General features: G+C 43.4%; 1 protein-coding gene across 2 annotated transcripts in view; it reads right to left on the bottom strand.

The window, feature by feature from the left end:
- Ndufaf2 (NADH:ubiquinone oxidoreductase complex assembly factor 2) overlaps positions 1-12,897 on the bottom strand; it is a 113,598-nt gene that overhangs the window by 43,207 nt on the left and 57,494 nt on the right. The window contains exon 2 of one of the 2 annotated variants that reach the window (XM_052159940.1): positions 11,876-11,942. The exons of the other annotated variant lie outside the window; for it this stretch is intronic. Within the exon in view, the coding sequence (XP_052015900.1) occupies positions 11,876-11,912 (37 nt within the window). The 5' untranslated portion in view covers positions 11,913-11,942. The remainder of the gene's footprint in view (positions 1-11,875; positions 11,943-12,897) is intronic. 2 annotated transcript variants of the gene reach the window in all.

Here is a 12,897-nt window from a genome sequence, read left to right as displayed (position 1 = left end):
ATAAAATTTATGTTTCTCATTGAGTTAGAATTTACAACACAAACTACACTTACTAATAAATGATTTCAGACAGTATCTGTAAAGACACCCTACTTGTAGTAAAAAGCAGCTACCAATACTAACCCAATAAAACATTTATGTTTAGATCTAATAAGTCCTAATACAACAGCAAAAAAAAAAAAAAAAGGTTTATTCAATGACCACTAAAAAAAAAAAAAAGCAATACACAGTTGTAGTTAATAGTAAAAAATATTAGACTCAATTGAAAGAGGCATGACAAAGGCTTGAACTCAGGGCTACTACAATGATCAAAGAGAATAAGGAGGAAAAAGTAGATTTTTCAAACATAAAAAGCATTAAAGCTCATGGCCGCTGGGACAATTTTTGTCCAGAAAACTATGGAACTCATTTAAAAGAAACTAGAACGGAGGGAGGAGCCAGGGAGGCATGAGATCGAGGTGGCACAGTGTAGATACAGAGGCGCAGGCGCAGTATAAATTCCAGTGTTCTCCGGAGCGCCTGGGATAGGCTGGGGACCCTGGATGAGAAGGAGCCTTCAGAGAGACAGTCCTGCTCCCAGTCATCCCGCAGTTCTTCTCCCTGTTTCTGAGTTCCGACCCTGCCATTCAGTATTATCTCTGCCACATTTTGCCATACTGTACACTATTCTAATTGACGGTCTAGAGCTGATCTTTCTCTAAGTCACTTTTGCCTACTGTAAAGGACCCCTGTCCATATGCTTGTTGGATCTGTCAGTTCCTATACACCTAAACACAGTAAAATGGACAGACGTTATAACTCCAAAGGGCTATCTAGGACCTACTTGGGTAACCATAGTGCAGAACACAGAGGCCTGTCTAGTCAGGTCAGTAACATACGGAGGGCGCAGGAGACAATACAAGCAGGCCAGGGTTTCTGTGAACAGGACATGTCTGATTTAATACCAATACTTTGTATTTATTGTATTTACTCTCTAGTTTATCCTATTATGCACAATATTTATAAGTCTAAAGAGGGCAGAGTCATATGTAATGATCAGGTTTTAAAAGAATATAAAACTAACATTTATGGTATGTTTACCATAGACCAGTAATTGAATAAGGTTTACCTTTCTAAAGTTAACATACAAATACTGGGTTTCATTATAGCATTTTTCTACACATACACACATACACGCATATACATGCACATACATGCATACACATATATACATATTCACACACACACACACACACACACACACACACACACACACACACACACACACACACTTTACCACCATGAGGACCCTCTCAGGCCAGTGCCTTTACCAGCTGACCTATTTCAATGGCCGTTTCTGTTTTCTTCCATTTTTGGTTGTGAGCCGAGCCTTTAACGGTTGAGCCATCTCTCCAGCCCCCTTTTCTGTGTTTTGTGGAAGGGTCTTATGTATCCCTGCTGGCCTCAAAATCACTCTACAGCCAAGGGTAACCTTGAACCTGAACTTGTGATCCTCTTGCTTCTACCTCTTCTCTACCAACTGGACTAACTCCAGTCCTCTGTTTTTTAACCTTTTTATGGTTTCTTCTTCCTTTTTTACAAATTTAACTTTTTATTTGATGGCCTTTGCAACCTCCTCTCTTCTCACTGTGGAAACTGTAGTCTGTCACTGTGTGTCCCACAGTACACCCTTTTGTCTACACGTTTTTACTTGCAAATACTCATTGCAATGAGTCATTGGTCTGGTTTGAGGCCTCCGGCTTCGGCTGTTCTATTAACACTGGATCCTCTCTGGGACGCCTCTCAGGTGGCCTGCTGTTGTGCAGTGTCATGGAGATCCTGTAGTTTTGGATCTGCAGGACTGGCCCCTTCATGTGCTCCAGCAGTTCACAGATGGGTAGATGCTGGGTCCTGGCTCTGGGCCTGTGGTAGCTGCAGTGCTGCCCGCTAGCTCACCCGATGCTGTGGCCAGCAAGGAGCAGGCCCAGCTCTCCTGCTCTCTGCCAGCTCCCTGCTTATCCCCAACACCAGCCCTTTGTTCTCACTCAACTCCTTCACAACTGTTCCTTCCCTTCCTGCTTCCCTCGGGCTAGTCCCCTGTTTGCTCACTTCTGCTCTCATGTTACACAGACCTTACCCCCCACCCGCCATACTCTTCCCTTCCCACCCAATGCCCTTCCTTAATTTATCTTCCTCCCTTCTCATGGTTGCTTCTTTACTTTTATTACACACACACACACACACACACACACACACACACACACACACACACACACGAAGGGGCGAGGGGGAAAGAATGTGGTATTTGTTTGAGTGTACCTTATTTTGCTTACACAATCTCTAGTTGTGCACCTTTTCCTGTAAATGTTATGTTTTGGCTGCCTTTATAGCTGATCAAGCTTCTGCTTGTCCACGTAGGTGTCGGTTCACCTAGGGATTGCTAACTAGGCTGGTTCCATTTTTTACCTATCCTTTTTGCCCCATTAATTAATTTATTCACTTTATATCCCAACGGCAGCCTCCTTCCTCCCAGTCCCCCCTCACACAGCCACCCAGGGACGTGAGGTGCCAGGATGGATTGATACCAAGGGCTACCTCCCCCTTCTTGGCTACATTTCACGGTGAGGCAGTAAACACAGAGGTGTGAGTGCTTCTGTGGTGTGCTGACTTCAGGAGAACTACACCTTCATGGAGTAGTGCTATTTTTAGTTGCTGACCAAACTCCACTTGGCCACACCACTTTACACTGCCATTAGCAAACTATAAGCTTTCCTCTTTCCCCTCATCTTGCCAGCATTTCTGCCTGCCGTGTGTTTTCGTGACGACAGTTACTCTGACGGGTGAGATGTTAGACGAAAGAGTTTGAATTTCAGTCCTACAGTTAAGGATATTAACCATGTCTTCAAATAGTGGTTCTTGTAGCTCTTCTTTGTGCAACTCTCAGTTCAGGTCACTAACCTACGCACTGACTTGATGATCTGTATTTAGGGTCTTAGTCTTTTCAGATCTTTATGTGCTCTGGATATTAGTCCCCTGCTGAGAGCCAGCTGGTGTTCCTCTTCCCACCTGCAAGCTGCCCTCGCCCCGCTGGTTGGTTCTCCACTGAACGGGTCGGTTGGTTTACTTTCACCTCATCCCATTTGTCCACTCTCGGGGTTGTCACCCCCATATCCTGAAGTGCACTGCCCCCTTCCTCCAGCACCCCCAAAGCCTCAGCTCTTACAGTCAGGTCTCCCACACTTTCCTGTCAATGTCACAGCTCCATGAGGCACCGGTCACTTCAGCTCATAAACAAAGACACTGAGGCCTCCAGGAACTTAACTCGTTAATTTTAGGTGAAAGGCCAGTCTTCTGGGGCCAAGCTTTGCCACTGAACTTGTCTAGAAATGTTCATCTGTAGACACGCATGTTTCAGCCAGGAGAACACACAAGCTAAGCTAAAACCAAAAGTATCTCTAAATGGTATCTCTGCAACAATTGAGAATGAGACCCATGACCCTTTACTAGCATATTTTAAAAATGTAGAAACCATCCCTTAAGTCAGTTAAGATAGTAATCCTGATAACCATCCAATACTCACTAAACATTGACTGCCAAATGTTTTAAAGGTGCAGGCAATTGTTAAAGAATGGAAACAATCTAAAAGACCATCACCTGAAGACCATATATAGACACCCAGACACCCAGCCAGACATGCACATACATGTGCTGACAAGGGTATATTCATACAGAAGTTTTCTGGCACAGAAAATATGAAAATTCTCATGTCATTTTCCCTACCTAAAAAAAAATTCCGATATCCAGTTTCAGCGTATGTTTTGACATTGTGATGAAAAGAAAGCTCCTATAGAAGTATGTTAACTCTTCCTCTGTTGTGTTTCAAATGTGAAGATCAAAATAAAACTTGCTGCTTTAAGAATTAGCAATCGAATCCCTAAGCTGAGTTCCAGACCCACGACTTGCCAACACTCCGCGCATGAGCCTCCTGGCCTAGATACACGGGCAGGTACCACCTTCACCAAAGAAGCCTCTCTCTGCAGCAGATGGAGACCATCACAGACAATCACAACTGGATACAATGCAGAGGACATTTCCTAAGGATTTCCTGTGTCGGGGGCTCAGGGAACACAGCAGAAGACAGAGTGGAAAACTGTAAAGCCCGTAACAGTGTCTTAGTTACTTTTCAATTGCCTTGACGAAACACCATGACCAGGGCAAGCAAGCACCTCTTCCAACATGGCCACATCTCTTGATCCTTCCCAAACCAGTCCACCAAGTGGGAACCAAGTATTCGAACATGAGTCTGTGAAACAGTTTCTCCAAGAAATGGCTATGTAAGCAGGACCGGAACAATGGTAACATCATGGGTCCTCCCTGTAGACAAAGAGCCCCCACTTATTGGTTGTCCAACATATTCAGCCTTGAAACCATGTGTACACAAACAAAAATGGACTCAGTAGGTTGTATTTATCTCCAGCTGTGCACATACACACACACACACACACACCACAGCAATAATGAAGGAAGGCAAAGAGGCTATCAGTTACATTCCTGAGCATATACCCAGAGGATTCTCCAGCATGTAATAAGGACACATGCTCCACTATGTTCATAGCAGCCTTATTTATAATAGCCAAAGTTGGAAAGAACCCAGATGTCCCTCAACAGAGGAATGGATACAGAAAATGGTGTACATTTACACAACGGAATACTACTCAGCAATTAAAAACAATGAATTCATGAAATTATTAGGCAAGTGGATGGAACTAGAAAATATCATCCTGAGTGAGGTAACCAGATCACAAAAGAACACACATGGTATGCACTCACTGATAAGTGAATATTAGCCCAGAAACTTGGACTACCCAAGATACAATTCAAAGATCAAATGAAGCGTAAGAAGAAGGAAGAACAAAATATGGATATTTTGGTCCTTCCTAGAAGGGGGAATACAATACCCACAGAAGGAGATACAGAGACAAAGTGTGGAGCAGAGTCTGAGGGAAAGACCATCCAAAGACTGCCCTTCCTAGGGATCCATCACATATACAGACACCAAACCCAGACACTATTGTGGATGCCAACAAGTGCTTGCTGACAGGAGTCTGATATAGCTGTCACCTGGGAGGCTCTGCCAGTGCATGGCAAATACCGAGGGGAATGCTCTCAGCCAACCATTGAACTGAGCACAGGGTCCCCAGTGGAGGAGTTAGAGAAAGGACCGAAGGAGCTGAAGGGGGTTTGAAGCCCCAGAGGAGGAGCAACAATATAAACCACCCAGTACTCCCAGAGCTCCCAGGAGCTCCACCAAAGAGTACACATGGAGGGACCCATGGCTTCAGATGCATATGTAGCAGAGGATGGCCTTGCTGGACATCAAAGAGAGGAGAGGCCCTTGGTCCTGAGAAGGCTTGATGCCCTAGTATAGGGGAATGCCAGGACATGGAAGTGGGAGTGGGTGGGTTGGTGAGCAGGGGGAGGGGGGAGGGGTTAGGGTTTTTTTTGGCGGGGGGGAGGGGGGACCGGAAAGGGGACATTTGAAATGTAAATAAAGAATATATCTAATAAAAAAGGAAAATTTTTACTTCCTTAAAATCAAACAAAAAACACAAAAACAAAACAAAACAAAAAACAAAAAAAGAAAGTGGAGAAACAAGGGCTCGGTTCAAGGGAAGGTAGCTAGGAGTGCTTGAGGGAGGAAAGGGAGAAGGAACTGAGTTAAGTCTAGTTCAACTGAAAACATTTAAAAAATAGAACACCAATAAAATGAGTTAAAGTGATACTAAAGGAAATTTATGTTAATTAGAGACCATGTATTCGGTATGCTAAGAAAATTACATTTTGCTAATTGAGGCAGAACTTCAAGACCTGAGGAAGAAGAGACACAATGCAACAATACATTTAGTAGGTTGGTCACCAAAGACACTCTGTCTTCTGAGAAACAGACATCTACCACAGGAAAATGATGTTCTGCCCCCCCACCCCCACCTCTAAGACACACATAGCCTATCATCTCAAAAGTGGAATACTATAGATAGGAAACGCTTTGAGAAAGTCTGTGAAAATACTAGGCATATGCCTTTCATGCTGTGTGTGTGTGTGTGTGTGTGTGTGTGTGTGCTATCTACCTCCCCAAGTAAATACTAATTGCCAACAGCTCCTCATCTAGGGATGGGACTTATGAGTCCCTCCCCACTCATGATAGACTGTTGAAGGGCCCAATCCCATGCATGTCTGCGGCAGGCAACTATAGCTGCTGTGGGTTCATGAGTTCAACAGCCATTCATACCCAGATGCCACCATTTCATACCACAACTACCCACCCTGATTTATTTAACTTGTGCTGTGTTTGGGGAACAATGACAAGGAAAATGTATCCATGTTTAATACAGACGGCTCAATGTGAAAACTGGGTTTTCATGTGAGCATCACAATTCAGTATGGTGGTATATTATACACGGAACTTCAGACTGCTCCCCAGCGTACTCATGAGAGTGATGAGGCCTGGCCACTTAAGTCATTTTCAGAGCTTTGCCACAGCAGCTAAGGCTGCAATGAATACTCATGTGCGTATGTATTATTAACACAGTCATTCTTAAATATATAAAGAGCTCCTATGAGTCATTAAGAAAAGGCCAGCGGTAACCCGAAAAATATCCCCAGGATAGGAACAAATAATCCAGGGAAAATAAGGACAAGGACACATAGGATGAAACTGGGTAACTGTTACAGGAAAACAGTTGGGAAACCGTTGTCAAAATTGCAAACGCAGGTGCAACCTGACCAGCAAAATGTCCAGGAAAAAATCCTGGACTTTTTCATCTATATATTCTCACTTGCTTGAAAAGACACACATAAAGCTCTCCACTGCAAGACTGTGTATAATGGCAAGGGCGTAGGCACCACTCATACATCCCTAAATTAAACACGATGGAAAGATTATGCTGCGCCCATTCTCTGTACTACCTCAGGTCTGTTTCAAAGGGGGAAACACTGAGGTAAAGAGAGCAAAAAGGTTTAAGGTTAAAGCAGATGGTGAATAGTCTTGTCCTACGTGTGTAAGAATTCTAGTAGGTTACTAATACTATTCACAGCAGTCCCCCCCAGCTGCTACGGTCTATGTCATCTGCCTACCCCCCCCCCAACCTTCCTCTGTACTTGCTTATACAGCTAAAAGCTACCCTGGATGATTGCTTCAGAAATAGATCGCTGGTTTACCACCAGAGAGAACCTAATGGCTGAGAGCCAGGAGAAGGGAGACTTCCATTCCTGTGCTTAGTGCACGCTCACACAATGTTTTCACTTACATCCAGAGTCTAGATTTTTAAAGTGATGAAGATGAATGTCTGGGGAGAGGAAAGGGCCTTGTGGGAAGCAGAGCGCCAGGAGGAGTGACTGTGGTTAAAGTGTATCACAGAAATGGATCAGCCTCCACAGGGAAACTACTGTACTGCATCCCTGCTGAGGAGCTGCCAGCTTTGGTTCCAACAGGCCCAGCTTCCTGCAGTCTCCGTCGCCCTGTAGGAGAATGAGTCTAGGCACAGATGCTGTGACCAGAGACGCCACTGGCCCCAAAGCAGGAGAGCGCAGACCTGGGCACCTTTCCTGGCACCACCTCTGCTCTCTTAATTCACCCTCACAGGCCAGGCAGGCAGCAGAGTAGTCTTTAATCCTTATGTTTCAGAGATCCAGAACTCCAGAGATATTTCTGTGAAGAAGACTATGAGCAAAGGTGATCTGGAGAGGAAGTAGCTTATTTCATCTTACAGCTTACGTCACCAGGGAAGTCAGGGTCGGAACTCAAGGCAGGAACCTGGAAGCAAAAAATAGAGGCAGAGACTGTGGACCGACACTGCTCGCTGGCTTGCTCCCACAGCTGCTTCAGTCTGCTTCCTGATACAACCCGGAAGCACCAGCCTAGGGCTGGCACTACCCACAGTGGGCTGGACCCTCCCACATCAATCACTAATCAAGAAAATGCTTCACAGAATTGCTTATAGGTCGACCTGAGGCTTTTTTTTTTTTTTAAGTTGAGATTGCCTCTTCCCAGATGACCCTAGTTTGTGTCAAATTCAACAACATCAATAAAAACCAACGCACACATTTCTCTTTCTTAGTTCATAGCTAAGTTCCAGTTATCCTGGACTACAGTGTGAAACACTAGCTTGGGGGCAGGGGGAGAGAGATGGCAGGATGGAGAGAGAGGCATGGTGAGGGTTTCCACCGGTCTACTTCAGGCCCACCATTCCTCGACTAGCCAGAGTGAGAGCCGGCCAGTAGCCGCAGGCCAGGTTGGGTGCAAAGAGCAACTGGGCTGAGGGAGGTGACACGGCTGAGGAGCTATCCCTGTAAACAAGCTCCAGGCTTTTGGTGTCTGACAGGAGCTCCAGGCTTAGAGAAATAGTTATGCAGTAGGTAGAATAGCCAAAATAAGATCTTTAAAGTCTCACAGACTTTGGGCCTTCTATCACAGGGGCGGCAAGCCGTGATAGTGTTAACTCTAAGAGACTGAATTCTGCATATGGAAGGAGGCTTAGGAACATCAATGTATATGGTTATGGAAGGAAAGCCTGCTGAAAAGCCAAGAAACTCAGCTACAGACATCACAGTTGAACTTTTAAATTCTGAAACTTTACATGTAAAACAAGTCTCATTTATAAGAACCAAAATAGGACTCAGACTGAAAACCACTTTACAAACGACTTAGAGAAGAGTTTGACTGAAGTTAGTCAGAAGCGGCATCTGTTCATTAGGAGCCATCCACGGACCAGGTGACGTTTAACTGTCTCCCATGTATTACATCTCATCTTTAAAATAACCTTGTACAGCTGAGAAAAGGGCTGAGTGATTAATGTATCCTGAGACACAATTCGTAAAGAAAGATAGCAGATGTTTTAATGGAAGCACACTTATTAAGTTTATTTACTTTACATCCTGAGGGCAGCTCCTTTCCTTGCCCCTCCCCCTTCCTGGTCCTTTCTCTTCCTAGTCCCTCCCTGTCATACCCACCTCCCCACCACCACAATCCACCCTTCCTTCCCCTGTCCTCTGAAAAGGAGAGGCCTCCCGTGGACATCAGCCAGCCTTGGCATATCAAGTTGATAGGACCAGGCACATCTCCTGAGGAGAGGAGGTGAGGCAGCCAGTCAGGGCACAGGAGTCCAGGGACAGGCAGTGCGCTCAGAGACGGTCCCTGCTCCTGCTCTAGGGGCCCCACCAGCTGCACAACTGTTACAGATGGGAAGCACTTTTCTTACTTTTAAAGATAAGTGTGGTCTATTTAAGATTTTAAAATTAGTATTTACACATTTTGTATGCAGAATCATTGCAAATATCCAGTTAAAAACAAATATTTATTAACAGTTATCATAAGCTATTGTTTTCTTATAGTGATCACATGAAGCACCCCTGCTTGACCATGTGATGACTGTATAATTTGACATATTCTTCACAGATTTATGTGAACTTGGAAGACTCACAGGTCTCAGTAGGGAAGACATTTTAAAAAGCAATTAAATAGGCCTTAAAGATAAAAATGGTGAATTTTTAAGACCACCAATGAGTTCTGTGGATTAGTTGAAACTGTATTAGGTTCCCAATATTTATGGGTCTTCACAAGGAATCTCAGGCCATTACATAGTAGGAGAAAAAAGTCAGAAATGATAGTACAATGCTTGGCTATTCTGAGATGCCTGTTAGAATACAGTTTAACCTCTTCAGCCGCAGAAGCTGGAGGCCTCAGACAGTATGTAGAAAGAGACAAAACATCTTAGCAATCTGCTTGCTGTATTAGCAAAATGCTTTGTGACCACTTAATACCACATCAGTATTCTTTTCTTGCCTGAAAGAGGATGTTTTTTTCTTGAATTCATTAATATTTTTAAAAGCAGTAAGCAAAATTTATAATAAAATATATGTCTGAAACCACCTATGAAGAATATAATAATTTAAGAAAAAAGTACAGCTGCTTACAGCAATTTCCTACACAAACTTTGTTTACTGCTGATATAAAAATCAAAATAATACTGCATTCCAACAAAAATTTAAAGTTCTAAAAAGTAGCTGAGAATGTAGGACAGTCACTGAACACTTGCCTAGAATGTGTGAGGTCCATTACAATGCATTACAATGTCAGTACGTACTTACCTACAAACACTCATATGCGCATACACACACACACACACACACACACACACACACACACACACACACACGCACACGCACCCGCACCCACACACATACACACACACACATATGCACCCGCGTGCGACATGCACACGCACGCACACACACACACACACACACACACACACACTCCCCAGCTTCAAAGTTCCAAAAGCATCTTTTCCACATCAAACACAGTAGGTAGTCTAAACCACTCACTTATGAAGATTTACAATAAAACATTAAACAGGTTTTCTGATAAGACTCCCAAATCAAGCATATAAATCTTAGAAATATCTAGTATTTTACTTCATTCACTTCTTTCTCATTACTATGCAAAACAGATGTTTAGTAGTATGTTTTGAAGAAGCACTTAATTTTTTTTTCTAGGCTGCAAGGGATTTCTGAAAAAGCACATTAGAAAGGAAAAACACAAATGATGACATCATCATTCACTTTGCAAAGCAGAAGATAAAAGTTGCTTGAGGTCAAAGAGCTGAAAGTCCTTTGTGCACTTAAAATATTCTATACTTCTTTGTAAAGCATATAAAGTTTATTTATAACCAAAATTTTGAATAGAAGAAAATTTCACAAGTAACTAAAATTAGGTAAGTCTGGAATAAATGCATGTGAATTATGAGTTCATATATCTTAAAACTAAGGAAGTGAAGAATTCATATTATAGGCCAAATTAAATAGCTCATAGGACATATCATAGGGAAATCACATGTTTACACACATACCACCCAGCCCTGGATGGCCTGAAAGTTGCTATCTGGATCAGGCTAACCTGAAAACTCACTGAGATCGGCTTGCCTCTGGTAAAGCACGCGCCACTCACGTACCTTGGTGGTAAGCACAGCTGTCATTGGACTTACAACAGGAGGGAAACTACGCCTGACACAGGAACCTACCTAACTCACCAGTGACGCCATGGTTAGTGGAAGAGAATTATCTACAACTGATAATTTACTGAGCCAGCATAATCCTTAACAACAATCCCTAAGCGCTTGTCCTCAGACCCGCAGATTCCCTCCTCACCAAGGGACCTTCTCTCTATAACAGATGGTCATTACAGAAAGCCACAACTGGTCAACATGCAGGGTGGAGGCCAGCCCTAACAGACACATCTGCAAAACACCCACAGGCAGGTGTTCTGTGTGCTCTGGAACACTTCAGAAGAGGGGAAGAGATGTGAGAGCCAGAGGGTCCGTCACATTTCTGTGAGAGTGTGCCTCCTGGTACATCACCCACACATGAGCTTAACAAGGAGTACATAGCAAATAGATCAAACTGGATGGTGGAGGGGGACCACGAGGCCTCCACCCTACACAAGGACAGACACCGAGTAAAGGCAGGAGCGGAAGGGGTGGTCCTCCCCTGAGAGAGCACAAAGACTGTCCAGTGCCAAGCGGCCAGCCCTGAAAACTTGATATGGGTGCTGTGGGTTATGCTTAGGAATATATTTTACATACCAATACATACATGCATAAAGAACAGCTGATGAAAAAGGCCATGAATTTGGAGGAGAGTGGGGAGGGGACATATGGAAGGAAGAGATGATTAAAATAGTCTCAAGAACAAACAGTGTGCCACTGTTCTCAGCAAAGACTTCAAATAAAAGGAAATGTGTGATTGTGATGGAAAAGATTTGTTCTAAAACAAAACTCGCTATCTAAAGGAATCAAATTGCAATCTTATATCCCCATCTCCAAATTCAGCAAATACTCACAGTGAAATACAATGAGTATAATTAAGTATCCGACCATCACGCTGCACTCCTGACTTGGGACTGACGGCTAAAAGAAGTAAAATGAGAAATGGGCAGAGTTAATAAAAATGGCAGCAAATATTACTAGATATGGAGAGATATGAAATTACAACACTTGTAAACCTTTAAGAAGTAAAAAGAGAAATGGGAAATAATTAGAGAGATTCGTCCTTCTGCTGAGGATGAGAATCAATAGAGACCCACAACTGGAACTGTGCAGAGAGCGAGAGACTTTGAAACACTTGGTTTCCCTAAAGAGGATGTCTCCATCAAACCCCTCCCCCTCAGGGCTCATGGTGCTTTGGGAAGAGGAAGCAGAAACATTGTATGAGCAAAGGGGATGATGTCACCAAGGAAACACTGTCTTCCACACAGGAGACTGACCAGCATGTGAACTCACGGGAGCATGCAGAATACACAGACAGGGCCTGCACAGGTTCAAGCCAGAGAGGTGAGCACAAGTTCCAGAGCTCCCAGCTTTAACCAAGAAGCGATCACCAATCCACACCAACTGCCAAGCAGAAATGACTTTTCTCCAATGGAGTTTGACTAGGGACAGTAACCACACGTCCTGACTGCAGGAGAGGGCCATCACAGCCTGAACTCAAGAAGACCTTCTGCCTTGTTTTCTTTGTTTGGGCTGTTTTATTGTTTTATTTTGTTTTTTTGACTTACGATTCTTTTGCTTGTATATTATGGTTTCAGACTTTGTGTTTTATGGGTTTCTGTCTTTCAGTGTGTATTTCTTGTGCTTTTGCTTTTTTCTTTCTTTTTGAATTCTGGTTTGTTTTCTTTGCCTGTTTGTGTTCCAAAGAAAGAGAGAAAGAAGGACATGGAGTTAGGTGGTCAGGAAAATTGGGAGGATCTGGGAGGAGTTGGGGGAGGAGAAACTCATCAGAATACATTGTATGAAAAAATTATTTTCAATTAAAAAAAGAATAACAATTACTATAATGTAGAAAATTTGGAAATTATTACGCTTG

This window comes from Apodemus sylvaticus, chromosome 16, assembly GCF_947179515.1.
Source record: "Apodemus sylvaticus chromosome 16, mApoSyl1.1, whole genome shotgun sequence".
Lineage (NCBI taxonomy): Eukaryota > Metazoa > Chordata > Mammalia > Rodentia > Muridae > Apodemus > Apodemus sylvaticus.
The sequence above is the reverse complement of the archived record's forward strand: the minus strand, read 5'-3'. Positions and strand labels throughout refer to the sequence as shown.